This window comes from Ambystoma mexicanum, chromosome 12, assembly GCF_040938575.1.
Source record: "Ambystoma mexicanum isolate Mex_15411 chromosome 12, UKY_AmexF1_1, whole genome shotgun sequence".
In the NCBI taxonomy this organism is placed as follows: domain Eukaryota; kingdom Metazoa; phylum Chordata; class Amphibia; order Caudata; family Ambystomatidae; genus Ambystoma; species Ambystoma mexicanum.
The window spans coordinates 1,058,867,690-1,058,890,537 of NC_090936.1; the positions used below are offsets into that span (position 1 = coordinate 1,058,867,690).

At 48.5% G+C, this 22,848-nt stretch overlaps 1 protein-coding gene across 1 annotated transcript in view; it reads right to left on the reverse strand.

Moving 5' to 3' along the window:
- ZC3HC1 (zinc finger C3HC-type containing 1) overlaps positions 1-22,848 on the reverse strand; it is a 443,283-nt gene that overhangs the window by 21,417 nt on the left and 399,018 nt on the right. The window contains exons 8-9 of the mRNA XM_069629598.1: positions 5,492-5,701; positions 4,143-4,364 (exon numbers count right to left, since the gene is read on the reverse strand). Coding sequence (XP_069485699.1) covers positions 4,143-4,364; positions 5,492-5,701 — 432 coding nt within the window. The remainder of the gene's footprint in view (positions 1-4,142; positions 4,365-5,491; positions 5,702-22,848) is intronic.

A 22,848-nucleotide genomic window follows, 5' to 3' on the forward strand; every position in this document is an offset into this window, starting at 1 on the left:
AGATAAGAGCGAAGAGGAGGAGACGGCTGAGGGTAGCCTGAAAGATAGTTGTGTCATCCTCGTAGCACTGGAAGTTACAGGTGAAAGTGGCAATCACACGTGCCAGAGCAGCCATATAGACATTGAAGAAAAAGGGGGATAGGTTAGATCCCTGGTGCATGCCACAGGTTGAGAAAGTGATAGTCGAGTGAAAGGCTCCGAGTTCCACCTGGGATGGGTGGTCAGAGAGGAAGGAGGTTAACTACGCCAGAGGCTGATCTGTGATTCCCAGGGTGTCACTGAGATGTGCCATCAGGATGTCATGATTAACCGTGTTGTAGGCAGAGGAGATGTCAAGGAGATTGAGGATAGAGGGGGTGTCAGTGTCGAGATTTGAGAGCAGGTCTTCACAGGTGTTCAGAAGAGCAGTTTCCGTGCCTCTGGATGCTCTAAAGTCAGATAGAGAGTTACATGCTTGCCACTCTTTATTGTCTGTGTGAGGAAAAGATAAAAAGGAGGCCCATTTGGAGTGCCATCCCCCTAATAGCCTTATGAGCTACCCAAGGTCAGCTCATATAAAGGTATTGTTCCAGTCCCCAGTGAGGCTTTAGAGAAAGCCCAACTGCGAATAAACAGGCTAAGTACACATAAAAAGCAAGCAAAATTACGAATGGAACACTCAGGTTAAAAAAGGGTATTTCTACCCTAACAGAGGCCATCAGGAAAGGAAATGAGAATATCAGAAATACATATGTTCTGAGAGTCAAGATCGTGACCATCCTACAGACCAGAAATAGACAATCCAAAAGGGAGAACATATCCACCCCTCTACACCCTGCCACCCTGTACATCTGTGCCCTCTGTGCCACTCTGTATCCTACGCCCCACTGTAGATCTGTTCCGTTGTTACCTCTGAAAAACACTGTTATGCATCTGTACTGATATATAGCTCTGTAAAGCGCACTGTTTGTCTGTATTGTTGTATACCTCTGTAACGTGCGCCGTTGCTTCTCGAAGCTAGGTCCGCGCTCAATAAATACCATAATAATAATAATTAAAAAATAGCAAATTAAAGCATCGGATAAAGACTAATAAAAAATGAATAAATAAAAATGCAGGGAGACAATCTATCAATTGGAAAAAGAGGCCACTCCAAAACCATGCCCCTGGAGAGCAGAACCTTGCAGAAAGAACACACCCAGACAGGCTCAGACTAATGCATAGAGCCTTGGTCTCCAACCAGTAGATCGTGAGCTACTGGTAGCTCTCCTGGGGCTTCTCAGTAGCTCTTTGCATCAGAAACCAAAATGATCACTCTGTTTATTTTGGTGTCTGAAGTCCATGGGCCTCTTCCCCTGCTGCTTCGATCTCTACTTCTTGCAAAGCAAACAGTCAAAAGCTGTGTGCACAGTGAGAGGAGGGTCTGCATCTGGGCTTGAATGGCTCAGACAGTGTCAGGTTACAAATCAATAACAAAAGCAAATAGGAAATGTGTGTTGTGGCCATTGTCAACAAGAGGTACAAATGATGACTGATTAAAAAGCAAAGGGGTGCATAAATCTGCATGCCATGTGAAACAAAGCTGGGGCTGGGATCGTTTCAGTCTCACTGTGTTTCTTTGGATTCTTTTTGGTTAGCATTACTTTGCATACTAGTATGTGAAGACTTTCAATCAGAATAGGGAAAATAAAGCTGCAGGTATAATCGTTTTTTGCTCAGTGTGGATGTGTGTGTGCGTAGAAAAAAGACAACTCGTGTCCCAACGTACATCTAATGTTAAGTGTTGATGTTTATGGTGAAACTGATTTATTTTTAATTGAAAATACTGAGTTCTCTGTTTTATGGCAGTAGTACCCCAACTCTATTAAAGGTTAAGATGGAATTTGCTGTGATATGAAGGAGTCAACATTGATGCATGACCCAATATAGGAATCCAACCACTAACAGCAATTTTACACTTATGCTTGCCACTACATCTTTGAAAACTAAACAGCAATGTAAAGTCGAATGTGCAAAAAACATGATTTGGGAGTTCTGTTTCAGACTTTGTTTTACGAAACAAGAATACAATTAAAGTAATCAGGTGGGGAAAGTGAGCACTGGTTTGTATGTATATTCCTTAACATGTGTAGGATTAATATAGCTTAAACCTAGTTACTAAGTAACAGAGCACTGTACAAAACAGGATGGTGAATACAGGGAGAGACCACTAAGGAGAGCCATGGGATGGGAGACCCATGAAAAGGATTCACCCCCTTTGGTCATGGACACAAATGGGGAGATCTACAGAGATATGTGAGGAACCTTTATGAATATGTTCAAATTCTGGCAGGGGGTTTTCAGCCTTTCAATACTGGGTTGAAATGGTGAAATTTATGTGCAGTGTTTTTGTTAACAATTGGGCAAAACACCATCCAATTTACAAGTAATTATCGAACACATGGAACATTCCAATATGTATGAGGGAGCTGCATGTGCAAGCCAGGCATGGCTCATTGGTCATGCACCAGACCTGCATGACTCCTGCATGGAGAAGAGGTGATCCTGTGAGCTGTTTCCTGTGTTACTGCCTCCTTCCTTAAGTGTAGATGTGTATCAGGTTGCTACCCATTATGAATTAGTCACCCCTAACTACCATACTCTTTACTCAAAATGTTTAGGTAATGATTTGTATATTGTCCACCTGGGTTTTTATATGATTTGTGCATGTTTCAAGTCATTGCTATACAACTGAATGCTATTTTGGCCCTGTGATTTTTGCATATAAATTGATCACAGTTTCCACATGTTCATTTTTTCAATCTTGCCAATTATTTTGACATTAAAGCATTTAAGGGTAGTCAGCTAAGTAGGGTTTGGCTCACTTTTTCTTGGCTGAATTCTGTGACTTGGAATGTGAGCAATTTGCATGAATTGGGGATGTGCTAAACTGGCAGAGAATTCGATTTTGACAAAGCCAATCATGGTATATGCTGATTTAAATACATTGATTGAAATACTCCTTAAATTGTTTTTTGCACATGCAGCCCCAAAAAAGACACAAACTACCGTTGTTGGAATCTTGGAGGCAGATGTGGGTGCACCATTCAACACAAAGGCAAAAGATGTCCATTTCCATCCAGAGAGGGAAATCAACTTCTTTTCTTCCAGCATAAAAAGAAAATGTGCATCTTTAATCTACAGTGCCCAAGTCACAGTGGGTAAAAAGTGTAACGTTGATAGGCATTTCGCAATAATACACACACATTATGAAAATAATGTTCCTAAAGGAAGCTGTCTGCGATCGTAAAAAGTAGGAAAGCTAAATGCTGCAACCCAAATGCTGTTAGAGAGGCACCCTTCAAAGTTGTTAATTATTGGATGAAAAACAAATGTACTTTTATCAATGGTGAATTGTGTAGGACACAGCGACTCCAGAGTCTGTTGTAAAAGATTTTGAAAACTGTCCTGAATGTATGTCTGCCATGTCAGGTGTGCACATAGGTGCAAACACTCTGACAAGGAGTGTATCTGCACTATGATTGTCACCTCTGTGAATCTGCCCTTTTCAGATGAACTTCCTGAAATCAAACCTTTGATCCCATCTGACATCTGAGTGCTGTGCTGTTTCAAGCTACGCACCAAATGACAGAGCACTGGTGGATAGCAAGCAGTGTTAGCCTTCACATTGAATGCCCCGCATAGCTTCCTACATTCTGATATGCTCAAAAATGTTTAGGAGGCGGCTACTAATAAAAAAAATAATCGAATAAATATGTTTTTGAGTTGTTAATATGGTAAATGCATATGTTATTCCTTTTGTATATAAAGAGCAAATAAACTGAACAAATCCTGGTTCACATTATCATACTCATGGACATCACCACTCCAGTAGCTCCTGCGTATTGCCCATTAAGTACAAGTAGCTCTTGCCAACGTAAAGGTTGGAGACCCTGGGAGAGGATTAGCAAGATATTCATCGGGATCTGGGAGGGAGAATCAGCCTGGTCCATCAGCACAGCAGAACGTAAAAGGAGACCATGTGGCTTCTCCGAGTAGTAAGCTGTATACAGCCCCCCACGCATTTGCCAGCTATTTATAGCAGATCAGCTGGTGGGACTACACCCAGCATCTTGTGCAGCCACTCTTTTTGGAAGTCAAAGCTCAGTCACTGGGATTCTCACCGATGCGTCACTTTCCAACGCTCCGTTGGCTTTCCCGATATCTAGCAACACTGTCAGCACCTCTCGCCAACCCGGCGCAGCCTTTCTGGCGAGCTCAAGCTGGTCCCCGCTACCGGTGGTCTCACATGTTGCCACATCCTCGGATACGTTCACCCACGGGCACCAGTCCCGATGCTGAGAAAGGGGATTGAAGCAGAGTGTGGCCGCAGGCGTCGACAGGTCCTGGGAATGCAGGGAAAAGGAAATGAGGGTTAGTGTGTCTAAATAACACCAAAAGCATTAGTATGCGTATCCATGCCCACACACACACACATTACATGGCAATGCCTGACAGGGAAATTAGGAGCGTTACAGAAAGACTGTGGCCTTGGAACGTTCAATGGCTGGAGCAAAACACGTTCCATAACAGACAGCTCCAGTCACACAAGTGACCACCCAGCCCTCCTGGCCTTTCAGAGGCTTTTGCCGGTTAGGAAACATTTCTATTACTCCATCGAGATTTTTGGGTGATCACTGGATGTCATGGTCAGAGGGAGAGGGCTATCTAGGTGTCTAAAATTACAAGGATCCAAAAAACCAACAAGGGAAACGTGCACACTTCTAGACATCACTCTGGCACAATGGAAGAAAGGCAAAGAGCCAAGCCAACAGACCCCAGTGAAAACAGATTAAGTCTTCCTGTTATTAAGAGAAGTGCGCTAATGGGTTATCATTTTCCTATAATACAATATACAACTTGCATGCGCCTGAAATATATCTATGGACAGCATATCTCCTTGAAACATATACTTTTGCCATTTGGCAGGGATACTGCAATAGTTTGAATTGTTTCAGATGGTTAGAGCTCGTCCCATAATTTTTTAACAAATGTGGGCCTGATGGAAAAAAAAAAACAGCAGGGGCTGAGAAGGATCCAACGCTGCTGGCTCAAACAACCAGATGGATAGAGTCTTAGAGAATAAATACGTGCTGTGTCCGTGCTGTTTTGACATGCCTGCCCCAACATTGTGTACTTGCTACAGCAGGCAACCCCAAAGCCACAGGTAATGAAACATCCAGACCTGGCAAACATTACAAAGATGCTGCGGTCTGTACCTATACTCTGCCCTGTACAACCAAGCCACTGAGCCGGCCCATTTCAGAATCTCATCTTCCCCAAACGTCTTACTTTCTCCATTAGAAATGTTGCAGCCTACTGACCTCGCAATGCACCCCGACCACTGACAAAACACCACTGGTTGTGCACAATACATGTCACGGTTATATTGCCAAAACAGAAACACTCACAATATACCATACCACACCAAACGAGTATCAAAGGCAGAAGGAAAATAAAAACCAAAACGTACTGAGCTACTAGAGGAGATGAACCTCTGCCGCTTAGCTCTTCGTGGACTACTGGCTGGCACTTCCTGGGCCAGGCTGGCACTGTCGCCGTGGCCCATGCTTCGAGTCACTGGGCGGCTTCGCACACCATCAGAGTCACCCCGATCCGAGGAGCCACCAGAGCCATCCCAGCTGCGCATGCGCATAATCAGCGGGGAGGGACTCTTGTCAGACTGCAGATTAGGGTAAAGGTGAAAGAAAATACATACATTAGGTTAGAGACGGGATCAGAATGACAAAAGCCCAGGTCATGTCGAGTCACAAAATAGGCACCAGCAATACCAGCAAAACACCTGCAAGATCAATTAAACCTCTCTTTTTATGTTAAGGGCAGTGGTCGAAGTGTAGTGGAACTATATTCCCTGCTGGCCCGCCCCGCTCCCCACCGAAATGCACAATCCAACCCCCTAACAAAAACACCTGCTGCCTAAGGGAATATTCAGTCCAGTGAAGTGCAAGTTTCAAATTCTTCCTACACTTTTATTTTAAAACTAAACCATCCCAACCACTCCCATCCACTTCGACCACTGTGTTTATGCCAAATAACTTGATTGGAAGCTTAAGTATTTACACTGGTTTTATACCTCTCTTGGCCCTCCTCCTGTTCCTACCTGCAAGGCAAAAAACCTCGGGGTCATCTTCGACTCCACACTCTCCTTCTCTCCTCACATTTCTGACGTTTCTAAGAAGTCACACTACCAGCTGCACCTCCTCAGAGGTATCCTTCCTTTCCTCTCCTTCCCCCAGAAGCTCACTGTCTCCAGAGCCCTGGTTCTCTCAAAGCTGGACTACTGTAACAGCCTCTATCTAAATCTGCCTGCCTCTACTCTCCGCCCTCTGCAACTTATCCAGAACAGGACTGCGAGACTTGTCCTTGGCCTCAAGCCCAGGGACCGTATCTCTCCAGGACTGAAAGCGCTACACTGGCTCCCTGTGGCTGCGAGGATTAAGTTCAAAACCCTCTGCATTGTCCACAAGGCCTTCTGGGGCCTGGGGCCAAAATACCTTCAACTCTCCCTTCCTAAATATCTTCCTTCTCGAGCACTTCGCTCTTCCACCTCCAACTCCCTCAGGGTCAGCCGCTTCTCCAAGCAACGAGTTGGGGGGAGATCTCTCTCCACAGCAGGGGCTTCCCTCTGGAACAGCCTTCCTGCCTCCCTGAAACTTGAGGAGAACCATCTCCGGTTCCGGAAGCACCTCAAAACCTTCCTCTTTGCTTCTGCTTTCTCTCCCCCTCTCCCCTGCTAAACCACTGATACTGTACTGAATCAGCAACTGGGCCACTCACTAACCCTGGTCCTTGGCCCAGCCACTCTCCCCTGCACTGCCTTCCTTGCTACCCCTGCACTGCGGGACGGTCTCTGTATCCCTACAGCCCCCCCCCCCAGCACTTGTTCTGCACTTATCTTGCACTTGCCACTAGCTGGCCCTCTTTCATTACTAACCCTGTATTGCACTTTCCCCTCTCCCGTCCCCCTTGCACTTTCCCCTCTCCCTTCCCCCTTGCACTTTTCCCGTCCCCCCCACCCATGCACTTGCGCGGTCTGAATGACACCTGGCCTAGTAGGATCGTTGTCTGTCTCCCCTTGTTCCCCCCTCCCTGCCTTGTCGCGCCTTGAAACACTTGTGTATAGGCGCGTTACAAATGCCATATCATATTTATTTTAGAGCATTAACTCTTAAAACATGTATGTAGCAAGAACAGCTCAGACATAGGGGTTTGAACACAGAAAGTTAGGGCTCGTTTGATCCTGTTAAGACCAAATGACAGACATCAGGAGGTTCTAGGACTTTCAGCAGTCCAAGAAACCGCAGGATCGCTTGATCACCACTGCTGCCTCATCCATGATGGTGGACAGTCTATAAGGGCCCAAACAAGGGCCGAATTAGATCATCAGAACAAACACATTCCTGGACATAAGCAAGACCAGGAGGCGTACAATTGCGAAGGAGGTCGAACCATTAGGCATGCACCAATCACGGAGCATGAAACTAGTGGGGAAACTGACCCACCACCCAGCTCTCATTTATACAATGAATGGGCAAGCCATTACTATAAACAGAGGTAGAAGGCTCCAGATTTTGAGCGAGTTTTGATGGCGTTCCAGAGAGTTAGTGCAATTTCAATTAGAAGGGAATACTTGCAGTTGGCCAATACAACTATGAAGCACTTGAGAAGAGCTGAAAAACACCGAGTGGCTGTGCTGATCCAGAAAAAATAAGAAAGTTCAAGTTGGCAGGAGACGAGAGAAAAAGGGCCTGCTGGGTGCATTGCCTCAGAGGCTGGCATGAGCTAGGGGACACTAAATATCAAGAGGAAGGGATCTACAGATCCTGGTGATAGCAGGAAAGCCACAGAGCTTAAGAGAAGCATTACACTGGAGGACCGGACCATAGTCTGCTAAGGGCTCAAGCCCAGGAGGGTTGGCCTTTACTGTGGAGCTAGAATTACTGCAGCCTAACAAAATCACTGGTTGGGGGGGTGGTAGTGAGCACTGATACCACATGAAATAATTTCACACAGGAATCTGTCCTTGTCAAGAGGGGATGGATACTCCCCTCAGCCTGGAGTGGGAGGCCTTCCAGAGCCAGTCCTATCGCTGAGGAGGACAGTGGCTGTTGTGGGTCCCAATTCCTGCCCCTCTCCTTGTGCCAATTTGTTTACAGGCAGTAACTAATTGTCTCATGCACGGCTTCTGAAGCAAGATGCTCACTGGAGTCTGTTTTCTCTAGAAACCTACCAGACCTGCACAGCAGCCAGAACCAGCAGAGAGAGCTGCCATCCAGCGCCACCCGCTGTGTGAAAAAAGAAGCCAGAGACAGAGACCCAGTCAAGTGAGAGCAACCCTCTGGCGGCTCCCACAGACAGAGTGCAAGTGGGAAGAAAGAGACAGGCAGCTGGGAAAGAAACATCTATTTTTGGGGATTATGTAGTGACATTTCTGCTCCCGTTACCTCCTCTAAACGTTTTGGGGTTTCTAATTTATTTTGGTGGTCAAAGGAACTACTGCACAAGTTTCCATGCTACTACCTCCCTTGCTATCTTCCTTAAGGTGTACAGTATTTGGTCACCCAATAAGCGCCCAGAGGCACCCCATTGTTGCCATAAGGTGATTTTATCAATCTACATTGTTTTTAGAATGGTGGAAGCTAATTTATTTTTTTGGTTCCACCAGGGTTGCAAGCCGATTTACGGCATAAGTAGGCAGTGAACACAAAAAGTCATTGGGGTGCTAATGTCTCTGGGTAGGGCCAGCGCTAAAGAAAGCATTCAAAGCAATATATATTTCTTTTAAATGCTACTCTCAGGGATTTCGTTTTAGAGGGCTTCCTTCAGGGAAAGCACAAGGCATGCCTTAAAGGCACCTTCTGTCTCTTTGTGAGCCTAAAATGGCAGTCTCCATAATGGTTTGAAGCTTTAGACCAGTTCCTGGCCAAGCAACTACTCTTCCTTTGGAGCCGGTCCTGCGTGTTTGGCGGTTTTTGGTGCCAATTGGATTGACTGGCTGCTAAAACCTTCGTTTTAAGCCCCCGAATAGGATTGGTGAGCTGGCAATTACCAGTCCCTGTGAATGATGGAACATATAGGGGAAACCCTGCTCCTGAGCTCAGTGCTGCCAGAGTTTTGGAAGGTAAGCAGGTTGGGTTACCTGCTGGATGATTTTGATAACGAAAAAACGCTGTAGCCGATTTTGAGGATTAGTCTGGGCCATACTGGGGTCTCTTACCTGTGCTCCAGTTTGGTTTTTCAAGTACTGGACATCCTTCCTGTATCTTCATCCTCCTGCTGCTGGTCCATATCTGCTTGGGTTGGGCTTGCACTCTGCAACCATTTCCTGGGCTGTTTTACCATACGTTACTACCAGTTTGCTGCTAAAGTCTGCCACCTTGGATTCGGAAGATGCTGCTGTTAGGAAAGATTTTCTTTTTGTGACTTTCCCTCCAAAGTTTTCCAAGGTAACCCCATTCCTTTTGCACCATTTTTTTTATCTGTCCTGACTTTTTGAAGGGAAGTAAAGCCTTCAACCTTCACTTCCCCTGCCTTTGGCTCACTTATTAGGGGGAAAATAACCAGTCCTTCAGACTATCGGTACTGGGAAACTTTGTTTCCCTGTTGAATTCTTGTAGTTGTACATTGCACACAGCACCTTACGGTGCAGTGGGGATACATTTGTATCACCCTAGATTTTTATACATGGGATTTTGGTTACTTTTATGTGTGCCTAAAGACAGGCAGGTGGCAACAGTTACATTTTTACCACTTTTGCATTATTTTGGGTGTGCACAGCCGCATTTCATGCATATAGCTACTAAAGCTAGCTAGTGCCCTAAAATGGCTGTGCCACAAGATTTTAGCTTGTTCTTTGCCCACATTGTACTTTAGCCTTCTTCCTGCCATCTCAGGTCAGAGCTTGAATGGTAAAGATCTTTATCGTTGGTAGGCTTGTGCTTGCTTCCAAATCGGATTTTGGATAAGAGGACTTCTCATGCAGCCATTCTTCAGATGCATGTTGGAGCCAAGAATCCTTAAAAGAAGAGCAGCCGGTTGAAGACCAGAGGACAACTTCTGTAGTGGCCCAGCAACCACTCCAGTGACTGGCTTGGTGAAGCCCTGCTCGTCTGCTTGATCTCCGAAAGACCCTCGTCGGCGTTTCAGCCCTTGGACTAGTGGGACCAACTAGTCTCGACACCTTCGCGGATCTAGACCCTCATAGCCTTCGGAAGTGCACCTGGAATGCCCGGTGCGCTGACCACCTGTCTCTTGAGCTACCTCGCCAGAACCGTTGCTCTTACGTGTTCAAGCCCAGAACTTTGGTGGTCGCCAGCTTGTGCCACAAGACACCTTCCACACAAATATCAGCTTCCTATATTCAAAGAAACCTGTCCGGGAGCAGCTTCTTCGACAGTGACTGGAAGGACACCCATCGTCGCCTGCAAACCATGATCGTCTCTAACTTGTCTGCATCGTTGGAATCTGCCTTTCTTTGCCCATACAGATTGCATCCTACAGTTGCCCCTAACCAGAAAAATCCTCACACCTGCAACCCCTGGGAACCCCTCACTGGAACAAAGGACGGAAGACATTGCTACCAGTCGACCCATCGTGATCCCTGGAAAAATGAGAGGGGGTAAGCATACCTGTGCCTGTCCACCATAGGTTAACATTGGGGACAAGTGCCTTTCACTTCTAGCTCCCTCTTACTCACCTTTGGTTGTCGAACCTAGATCGGGTATCCTGCCCCAGGGTTAGCCTCATGTCTGGAAGAAAGGGGAGAGCTTACCTTCTTCTGGTAAATCATTGTTTAACTTTTAAATAGTTTCAAACCATCCTGAATCACCACCACAAGTCTACTGCATCCTATTACAGAACCTATAACTGTGAGAAACCTTGTGTTGAAACCTGTGACCTTCGGACACTAGGCCATGTACATCTTAGGGTTGGACATAAAGGATAGGGAATTGTACTTGTGACTGGTTCTCATCATTTGAACTGCACCTGCATTATTCACCTGCCTTAGATGGAAAGTTATTTGATAACGTATAATGAATTAACATACTGGTGATTGGATATATTTGTACTGTAGAGTGTTAAATGATAATGCTACCTGCTCATTTCATTGTTCAGTGTATTCTAAAGGTCAAAATAAATAACTATTTTTTATAACTGACTGTCTAAACTGAATTATTTTGTGTTATGCTGTGTGGACTCATTGAGGGCTCCTGACCACGCTCACTCTCTTGCGACTAAGCCATAACTAGGATGGCCTCCTAAAACCTGCCCACCAGGCCAGATTCTAGAAATCCATCTGAACATCTGCTGCCTGGAAAGGTATTGGAACTCAAACACCCAGCCAAATCTCCCCATCTGGGCGGTCTGTTGCACTGCTGGGCAGTCCACGTTAGGACTCTGAGCTGTCAAGGCCTGCTGTGTGCACGTTCCTCTGTCCCCCTGGCGCCATCTGTCGCTTATTTCACTTCTGGATGGTCGGTCCCTCACTTGTGAAGGATAATTTATCTTCTTTTGGGCTGTCTGGGTTGTCGGCGGCTAAGGATGTAAGTTCTCGGGGGACCGGTTTATTCATGTCACCCTTCAAAAAGAAGCCTTTACTTACCAGGTTGCTCTGCTTCCCTGGAACAGTGTTCTCAGGAACCACCTCTGAGACATGGGCTGTCCGGTTATTCATGATACTCACCCTCAAGAGTTCTTGTCGTAGTAGCTTCTGCAGATACCCTTCTACTGCATTTCACTATTGGGGCGATAAATTCAGCATTGCTTCTCTGCACCTGAGGCTGCTCGGCCTCAAATCATTCACTGGATCTCTTCTGGGTTTCCACTGGTGTCCCATGGCTTTGAATGCATTCTTCTGGGTACATGTGGGACATTATTTGGACTCGCCTAGCTTTTCATTATAACCATAGAACAGCCTGCATAGTTTGCTGCGTTACTTTCTACAGGTCCCTTTCTTCAACTTTGAACTCTGACACTGAAAGGTACTTACCTGGACTGTGGTATTTTTTCTAGAGTCCATTTAGAGTCTCTGGTGTTCTCCACCAAGCCCTGGATATTTAAACACTTTCCATGAGTTGGTCGGCATTTTTCAAATCTATGTCTTACACTCATGCATAAGATATATACTTTTTCACGTTGGTGTTTTGGTTTACCACCTTGGGGTTCAATATGACCTTCTAGGCCCAGGCACCATCGCCCAAGCCCTCCTTACTGTGTTGGACCTTGTGTTTCCCGGTACTCTACATCTAAATGCTACAACTTTCTAGCATGAATTATGTACAATACTTTATTTAGACTGTAGTAGGGAACCAGTGCTAAGTTCTGTGCCGTAGCCTTGGATCCTGATTGGTAAACATTACCGTGTGTAATTTGGTCAACTGTCTTTCCTTCACTTTTGTCTGGAAGTTCATATGCCCTGCATCCTCCACCAGCTATGTGGCTTAGATTTTACGGTAGAGAGCGAGTTAGGCCTTAATTGACCATTACATTTTTTTTTTACTGACACTATGGTTGCCTAGGTGTTCTGTGTAAAAGGAACAAGCTACTTACTTGTAACTGTTGTTATCCAGCATGGGTCTGGCATGGATTCACATGCTCATGAATATTCCCCGTCGTCAGGCTGGGAATCCTCAGTAAAGAAAAAAATCAGTATCAGTTTCGTTTCTGATCTGTCTTTCTTAGTAGTAACCAATCACTGGTCTCTGGGTCATACTGCCCCCAGCCAATGACTGCCCTCTCCCTAAGCCCCGCCCCTGGCAGCCATCCTCAGATTTGGTAGCGCGTAAAGTGGCAGTTTGACCAAGTGAAGAGCCGCAGAGGGGTAGGAGGGAGGGTTCGCATGTGAATCCATGCCAGACCCATGCTGGAGAACAACAGTTACAGGTAAGTAACTTGTTCCTTCTCCAGCATGGATTCACATGCTCATGAATATAGGAATACATAGCAGTACACACATGCACAACCACGGGAGGTTACAAGGCTCAACATTAAGCATTACATAAACCCAACATTAAACAACTCTTACCTCCTCACCAGGCCCACCTTCAGGCGAAGAGGTTGCGCAGCACTGCTTGGCCGACTCTGGACTCCTCCCTGGAATCCCAGTCGACGCAGTAGAATTTCGTGAAGGTGTGCGTCGACCTCCATGTAGCAGCCCTGCAGATGTCCAGAAGGGGCACACCAGACAAGAACGCCGTAGTAGCACCGATCTCTCTGGTCGAATGGGCTCTCGGACGGCCGGGCAACGGACGGTTTGCCAACCGATGACAGTGCATGATGCAGCCGGAGAGCCATCAGGAAATGGAAGCATTTGAGTGGGCCTTCCCTTGATTCACAGGTCCAAAGTTCACAAAAAGCTGTGATGTCTTCCGAAAACTCTTAGTGCGGTCCACGTAGAACTTCAGTGCTCAAGCTACATCTAGCGAGTGCAAAGTCCTCTCGGTCGGCGACAAAGGCGACGGGAAGAAAACTGGCAACACCAAGGGCTTGTTGAGGTGGAAGTCCGACGGCACCTTGGGCATGAAGGAGGGGTGCGTCCTCAGCACCACCATCGTCTCGTGGAAAGTCAAGTATGGAGGCTTACAGGATAGGGCCTGGATCTCTCCCACTCGTTGTGCGGAGGTGATGGCCACAAGGAACGCTGTTTTCCACGACAGAAATTTCAACGGTGCCGAATGCAGAGGCTCGAATGGCGGCCCCATGAGCCTGGTCAGCACCGCGTTGAGCTCCCATGCCGGGGCGGGAGCCTTCGCCAGCGAGAACGATCGGAACAGTCCCTTCATAAACTCCTTCACCAGGCGATGAGACCACAGGGATGACCGTCCCGTAGTTCTGGTTTAACGGGAAATTTCTGCAAGATGGATCTTGATGGAAGCGTGAGCTAGCCCCGCCTTGGCCAGCGACAGCAGGCACGGCAGCACTTGAGGGGCCGTAATTCGCAGGGGGTTAATCTTCTGTGCACGGCACCAGACAGAGAACCTCTTCCACTTGTGTCCGCGGCACTTTAGAGTTGAAGACGCCCTGGCCTTTGCAAGCACCGCCTTGCAGTCCGCCGGGATATTGTACCCTCCAAACTCTAGTGCTGCAGGAGCCAGACCTGCAAGTTCAGAGATTCCGGGTCGTGATGGAGGATGGCACCTCCTTCTCTGGAGAGAAGATCTGCGTCCGTCGACAGTTTGACTGGGGGGACGCTGACAAGTCCAGAAGGTCCGGGAACCAGATCTGTCTCGGCCACACCGGTGCGACAAGGATCATCCTGCACCAGGACCTCTTGAGTTGGTTGACGAGTCGGAGCAGCAACGGCAGCGGAGGGAATGCATACAGGAACAGGCCGTACCAGGGGAACGAGAAAGCATCTCCCATGCTCCTCGACTGGGGAAACCTGCTGGCGAACTCTGGCACTTGGAGTTCATCGCCGTCGCAAACGGGTCGATCTGGGGATGACCCCATCGTTGGAAAAGTTGATCCACTTGATCCTGACGCAGCTCCCACTCGCGGCACGAGCGCAGCTCCCTGCTGAGTGAGTCGGCAATGACGTTCTTTATTCCTACTAGATGGAAGGGCACCAGAAAAATCCCCTGGGCGACGACCCAGTGCCACAGATCCTGGGCCTCCCTGGACAGGGCTGGGGATCTGGCGCCTCCCTGCTTCCGGATGTAGAACATCATGGTGGTGTTGTCGGTGAAGATCCTCACCATCTTGCCTTCGAGGGACGGGAGAAACGACCCGAGGGCCCATAACACTGCTCGGAGTTCCAGGATGTTGATGTGGAGTGACCTCTCCTCCGGGAGCCAAAGGCCTCTCGCATGCAGATCTCCGATGTGCGCTCCCCATCCCCCCAGGGAGGCGTCCGTCATCGTCTCCTGATGTACCGGGGTCTGAAAGTCCTTGCCTGCTGTGAGATGCGCACGGGTGCCCCACCATCGAATCGCTTGGCGGAAGGCCTCGATGAGCGGGATTCTGTCTTCGAAGCTGCCCGCCGCTTGTATCCAATGGGAGTCGAGGAACTCTTGAAGAGGACGCATCCGTAGCATGCACAGGTGCACCAGGTAGATGCACAAGGACATCATTCCGAGCAGGGACTTGATGGATCTCACCCTGGCAATGTCCGTGGCCAGCAGGCGCTGCACCTTGCCCAAGATGGCCTTCATCCTTTCCTCCGACATCGAGGGCAATCGCGCCACTGTATCAAGCTTGGCTCCCAGAAACAGTGCCACCTGTGACGGGACCAGGCGGGATTTCGAGTAGTTGATGGAGAATCCCAGGTCCGTAAGAAGTTGGTCAGTCTCCGCTGTGTGTTCGACGGCGAGTTCCCTTGTCCTGGTACGGATGAGCCAATCGTCCAGGCAGGGGTAGACGTGGATCCCCCGCAGGTGCAGCCGCGTCGCCACTGGTGCGCGGCACTTGGTAAACACCCTGGGTGCCGACTTCAGCCCGAATGGTAGGGCCTTGAATTGGTATTGCCGCCCTGGACTACGAATCTGAGAAACCTTCCGTGTCCTTTTAGAATGGGGATGTGGAAGTAAGCATCCTCCAAGTCCAGCGACAATAGGAAGTCGCCCTCCTCCAACTGTCCCAGCACGTGCTGGAGTTTGACCATCCTGAACTTTTGCGCCTTGATGTATTTGTTTAAACGCCGCAGGTCCAGGATGGGGCGCCAACCACCTGTCTTCTTTCTGACGAGGAAGTACCTTGAGTATACTACGGAGCCCCGGAGCCTCTTCGGGACGAGCTTGATGGCACCTTTCTTGAGCATCGCCCTTACTTCCAACACCAGTTGAGGGACGTGATTTTCCTTTGTGGCCACGGGAGGAATGCGGGGGCACTTCTTTAGAAATTCGAGAGTGTGCCCATGGGCCAGGGCATCCAGCACCCAACGGTCGGTGGAGATTGACTCCCACACGCTGGCTAACTTCGCCAGCCGGCCTCCCACCGGGGTGCTCAGGTGGGGGCCCGAAGCTACGGCGGTTCAGTCCTGCTTGGAGGCGGCCTTGCCTCCTTGGCCCCCTTGGCGACGACGACAAGATCCTCCTGCCTTGCCGCGTCCTCTGTAGGCCTACTGCGACGAGGAGCGGGCCGCCTGGTGGTATGTCGAGGAGCCGCTGCCGGATCCCTTGGAGGCATCCTGTCTGCCTCCGGCGTTCCGAAAGGGCGGCCGTCATTGCTGCAACACTCCCAAGGCCCGAGCCGTCTCCGTGTCGGTCTTGATGGCCTGAAGTGACTCATCCACTGTTTTTCCAAACAGGTTGTTCCTGTCGAAGGGCATGTCCAAAATTCTGGTTTGCATGTCCTGGCAGAAATCAGTTGCCTTGAGCCATCCCCGCCGTCGAAGGCAAACACTGTTGCCCAACTGGCAGAATCCGGTGTCAGCGATATCCGTGGCCACCGTTATGGCGTGGTCCGACGCCACCTCACCTTCCTGTAGGATCTACAGGGCCTCAGACCTTTTGTCGTCCGGCAGGAAGTCCAGCAGGGGAGCGATCTTGTACCACAGCTCCCTGTTGTAGCGGCCCACAATCGCTAGGGCGTTGGCCACCTTAATTGTCGTCGCCGCAGACAAGATGACTCGTCGTCCCATGGCGTCCAGCTTCTTTCCCTCGCCGTCAGGTGGGGAGGTCGAAGTTGAGGATGATGCCCCCACCGTCTTCTTCTTGGCTGCCGCCGAGGCGACCGAATCCGGGGTCTGATCCGCCCTAAGGCACAAAGGGGTGGAATCGGGGACCCGGTACTTCTTCTCGTACCAATCCCTCTTGGCAGGCGTCGTGGACGGGTTCTTCAGGAGAGCAAGCCCCTCCTCCCAGATGTCATCAATCAATGGTACCGCGAGGACCGTCTTCCTCTTGGCCTTGTGCCGCTGATAGAGGAAACCTTCCTTCTTCTGTTCCTCAGGGCAGAGCTGAAAAAGCTTGGATGCCCTGGCAATCATGGCGTGGAAGGAGCCAATTTCATCGGGCGGGGAGGCCTGAGGGAGTGGTGATGGAAGGCCCATCCCATCGTCACCTTCGTCGTCATCCGTCCCCGTCGTGGATGTATTCGTGTCATCCCTAGGATCAGGAAAAGGAGATGAAGGCTGAGCGGGCTGCGAGGGCTGGAAAGGCGGGCGGATGAACTCTCCTCTGCTTGTTTGGAGGGCTTCCCGACGGGCCCGGTTCTGCTGGGTCGTCCGTTGGGGTGAGGGGCAATCTCGTCCTCATCTCCGTGCATAGGGTCTGGATTGCCATCAAAATGGCCACTGAGTTGTCCTGAGGCTCGGGCACTGGCTGCGACAGGCGTGATGGTTGCTCCTACTCCACGAGAGTCTCATCGGCGCCACCCTCGCTCTCTTCGTCCGCCTCCTCGGGTTCCCCCCGTGGGACCGGACGGACCTCCTCGAACCTCTTGTTGAGGCCCTTCATGACTTCAACCAGCTCCTCCTCAGAGGCTGTATCCATGTCCGTGACGGCCACTGGCCCCCCCCCCCTCTTTTTCCACCGGGGTCTTCACAGGGTTCTTATCGATGGGCTGAAAAGAGGATTCCCTCCGTGGCAGCAGGGAATCTCTGGGCCCCGAGGTCGCCTCCACTGGGTTAGCCTCCACAGGCTTCGCCAGGGCCACCGCGACTCCCTCAATAGAGGCCTTCACTGGGTGAGATCAAGGCCTTCACCACCTTGGGCGTGCTTCAGGCCTTCACCTTGGGGGAGGGGTCACCGCCTCGCTCCCACTCGGCTGATCCCCTCGAGATCGACCGGGGCCTCTCCAGAAGCTTAGCCGGGTTCTCGGATTTTCTCTTCCCCGAGCCAGAGCGTTGGCTCATGGTTGATGGCGTTGGTGAAAGTGCGCCCTGCCCGGCAGCTGAGGATCCCGACCCTTCGGCGCCCCCGGTGCCCGCAGACTCACGGTGCTTTGCCTTCTGTTGGGACCACGTCGCCGGGGTGCCTTCACAGGACTTAGAAGACCGCTCGGACGACTTCTTCTCACCTGCTGGGCCCAAATCCAGCCAGCTGGCGAGGCGGGTCCGACGATCCCTCATAGTCCATTCCGACAGGTTCTTGCAAAACGCACAGTCCTTTTCCACGTCCGTCTTGTCTACGTGAAGGCAGTAGACATCTCGAATGCTCATCCTTCTTGAAAACATTCTGTTATCTGCATCCAGGGCAGTTCCTGAACAGCTTGGATCCGGGTGTCGAGTGTCCCTTGTCCTGGGCCATGTCCACGAGGTAGGCCTCAGATCTTCTGTAATCCTCCAAGAAGCGTAACTCGACCAAAACCTCGCCCTTGAGGGGAGTAGAAAATTCCAAAACGGGTCCCCGTTGATCGGAAGTAGAAACGGTGGAGCTTGAGGCTCGATTGACTGGAAAAATGAGATTAAACTCCTTGAAAAAAACGCAAAACGAAGTAAAAGCTCGAGAGCTATAGTACGAGGACTCCCCAACACTTGAACGTGTGGTAAAAATCTGAGGATGGCTGCCAAGGGCGGGGCTTAGGGAGAGGGCAGTCATTGGCTGGGGGCAGTATGACCCAGAGACCAGTGACTGGTTACTACTAAGAAAGACAGATCAGAAACGAAACTGATACTGATTTTTTCTTTACCGAGGATTCCCAGCCTGACGACGGGGAATATTCATGAGCATGTGAATCCATGCCAGACCACATGCTGGAGAATGAGTATTTGTTTTTCCCATCCTAAATATTTTTTGTGTGACATTAGAAATAATGAGCATTTTTCAGCATACCAGTGTGGTGTCTATTGGGACTAATTGGACCACCCTGCTGGCCTTCCTCCCTCCTTAAATTCAGTCTGTTTGCTACGCTTCCCATTAGAGAGCCTTGAATTTCCTTTTGAGTGACACACTGTTCTACCATTAGATTAGACGACACAGACCTCGCTAGAGGGTTGTGCAAACATCACAGAGGGCAGAACTGTGATCCCCTGCTAAAGGGGGTAGCCGGTGACCCCATCCCTAAGCCCCTGAGCCATCATGTTCAGACTCCTATTGGATGAGGCCTGAGTGTGGGATTAGGAGCAGGGATGGGAGAGTTGCAGTTTGACTGCATGCCCTTCCCTGTGGAAGATGCAGTGCTGCCATCGTTAACTGCAATTTACACCATAAACCATCCTTTCTTCTAGCCAAGCGCTGCACACTGAGGTTATTGAACTCTAAATCCGCATCGAGGATTGCAACCTGGGAAAAATATCTAACTCTTGCAAATAACGCAGAAGAACTTTTTGTCGCCATCGAAGCATAAGCCAAGAGATATCGAGCGTGACTTTAGAAAGCATTTTACACAGGGCAACAGTAAATTGACGGGCTATTCAAGACACTTTATTAGAGCAATCTGAAGTGAGATTGTGAACCCCACTTCATACATATGGCTCATTCCACATCCAAGACTTCTTATTGGCATGGATTCATTGTAATTAAGGTTTATAATGATAGCCTAAAACCTTAAATAAGGTTGCAGGAATGCAAAAGCCTCGAAAAAAAATGCATCGAAAAAATGCATTTTCCCCCCCATTTTTTTTTGAATGGGTGGTCCCCCCGTTTTTTTACCCCTTAAACCCAATTGTAATTAAAAAAAATACTTTATCTACAAAACAAATGCATTTTTATTTTTAGGCTTTTGCATTCTATGCTTTTGCATTCGATGCTTTGTATTCGAGGGAACCACTGGATACCGTAATTAAGTGTACAGATTCTGGCAGCAAGCTAAAAATACCTAGGCTAGAAGACTGGTATCCGCATTACTCTGCTTGCTGGCAGCACAGTTTGCATAGTAATTGTTCGCTAATGATGTCGTTGGCTGGCAGTTATACGTTTGGTGTTGATTTGCTCGTTCCTAGCTTGGAGTTGGCCTGAGAAAGGAACCATGGTGTCTGCTTGTCCATCTTGTGCCACGTAATTAATGTATGCACGGTCATCTGGCTCTGCTGGTTGGCTCACTTTGACAGACACGACCCTTTAGTAATGCCTATGGGGAACCCCAACATTTTCATTCCACTTAAAACGCTGGTGAGAGAGCAGACCTGTAAAACACATTTTACTTTTGATACTGGTTCCACCTGAAATTGGATCTATGAACATTCCTCGATGTCCTTTTGTCGAATGACATTTCAGTGAATGTATTGTTTCCAATTGTACTACTTTTTAACTGCAAAAAGTGTGGGGCAGGGGAACCCCGTACCTCCCTGCTCCATCCACCCCTCTCTTTCAATCTACCGTAGCTAAACAGCCTGTTTGTGGTACAAAAAGGTGGTGAAAATAAATAAGTAAAATTCAGCAAAATGTAAATACGTAAAAATGGGCAATACCCTGCGATTAATACCTGCCGAACATACGCATGTAAAGAAACAATTGATAACTAGAGTCGACCTAGAATCTAATTCTGGATTACAAGTCAATCAATTAAATAAATCTTTCGCTTACACTTGTGGAGATGTTTGGATCAGACTAGTCTGCCCAGGCAGTTGTAATCACTAGATAGGAAATTAAATAAGGGAAACAAAACTAAGAACCATTTATGCTCAGTTCAAAGCAAGTGCATTGCAAACACGTGACGTTTAGCAAGATGTGAATGTCCTCTAATAGGCTAGAAAAGAGGCAAAGTCAGGAGTCCGCCTCACACAACAGGTTGCAAAGACTAAAGGGCAAATCTGTTTACACAATAGGAAGGGGCTATTGTAGAACAGTTTTACTCGTTCATTTAGCAGCGCCTACTACTGGTCAGTTAGTGCATGCAAGCGGACTAGATAGAACAATGAATGCTTCACCTAGCCTGTTCTCGTATCCACAAGGTAAGGACGTCCCATAGTGATGGCAACATGAATACATCATATAGCCCTTCTAGAACATGCCACCGCGCTTGTCAAGTAAACATGGCGCACCAGTACCCTGTAGCTCTGGTTCGCTAGCGTGGGTCCTTTTCATAGGTTCACATTCTTCATAAAACGACTCGCTGTCAGGCATGTACTTTCACTCGTATAGCTGTCACACTGCATGAGCGCATCCAGCTTTCAGACTGTTTTCTGCCGGGCAATGCCAGGATGAGCTACCCTTCACGTAGCCCTAGGGACCACCTACGATTCTTCAAGCATGAGGCACGCGTTAGCAGGCTTCGGCACACTGGGGAGACCACTTGAGAGGATGGGAACAAGGGAGATCCTTAGTTACAAGCAAGCAGCTATAGTCCCTTATTTCTCTGCTCCATACATTAAAGCAGCTATCAGCATAGCTTTGTAGGCGGAAGTGTAAGAAGCCAGGGACAATCCCCCAAATTCTACTTTAAACCTAGGAAGAGCTACTAGGGTGTTTCAAGTCTGCCTCAGCTACCTTTTAGAAATCCATTATGTTTAAGGTAAAAGGGGACCGATAAACATGCACTATATGATCCTCCTACTGCTAAATAAAAGTTGTGAACCCTTGGAAAACGGCACCATTTCATTTTTGGGGAGCAGATGGGGCTGGATTTACATCCATTTTCAAGGATTTCAGAAGACGGTAGCACTTCCATTCCAACAGTTAACCACCCTGTCTGTTATCATATAATCTGTGTATGGTTAGCAGAGGAGCAGGGGTGGAGGGACCTCCAGAAAAGGAGAAGTGTTCAGTGATTGGGGAACTGTGTGTTGTTCATAGGAGATATTCACACTACCCAGGTTAGAAAATGAGCCTCTAGCATTTCAGCAACACCTAATCATGCCGGATTCATCAGATTTCTAAGCACTGTGATAAGCACAAGTGATTCATTTTAGTGACTATTTTAGTCCTAGTTCATAATCCCCTTTCCTCCATACTAGTAGGACGTCATCTGGGATGGGCTCTGGACCACAGCATGATGTGCAGCAGCATTAGAATTAATCAAAAGCAGTGGAGTGCACACAGACACGTCCACTGCCCCCAGTCTCCCCCATGCCTTACCCTTCAGTCCTCCGAACCATATGGAGAATCTAAACCTATTAGCAGGGCTGGAGGAAGGGTCAAATGGAAGACTGGTCGCACGCAGGAGTATGGACTAGGAGTACAGTAGTCACTACTGTAAACAGTATTTAAGCCTATGTCCCTAACGTCCATACTAATGGGAGATTGCAAAGCACCTCAAGCTGCAGAAGACGGATTGAGCCACTTACTATTTAAAAAAGATTGCACAATACTGCTTGACCGAAACACGGCTCAACCCTACAGCTGGTGTAAATAGTGTAGGGCTTGCAGAGTGTCTGCAGGGCAGTCCAGGTAGCTGCCATGCACATTTCTGCACAGGGGCTTGGCACAGAGGTCACTTTAGCCCGGACCATGCAAGGATGAATTGTTTTAGGGAGAGTCACATTTCTCACTTGCAGCATTCCAGAATGAAAGTCTCAAGTTAACAGACAAAGGCAGCCTGGGGGTGTAGAGGTAAACCCTTCGGGTAACACACAGGCCATTGGATGACGAAGGACAGGCTGTTTCAAGTTAAATGTAAAGGCACTAGTAACAACCAGGGCTTCAAGCGCACAAGCATCAGCGCATCGAGGCTATACAAATGGGGAAATGGCGCTATATAAATGACTACAATACAATCTGAAAAAGCATCCGAAAGAAAACTGGCAACTATATATTCTGGTTAGAAATAAAAGATGGAAAAGCCAATAGATATAACGGAAGGGTGAATACGAAAGGTCCCCTTGTCCCTGTGGAATGTGAGAGAAGGCTCAGAAGCACAGAGAGACTGAAGCACTCCCACTCTATGAGCTCAAGTAACTGCAACTAAAAAGCGCCGTTTTCCAAGTGCCCATGTGAATGTCTACAGACACCGCTGGTTCAAAAGGCGGATGAGCCACAGAGGACTACATCAAGA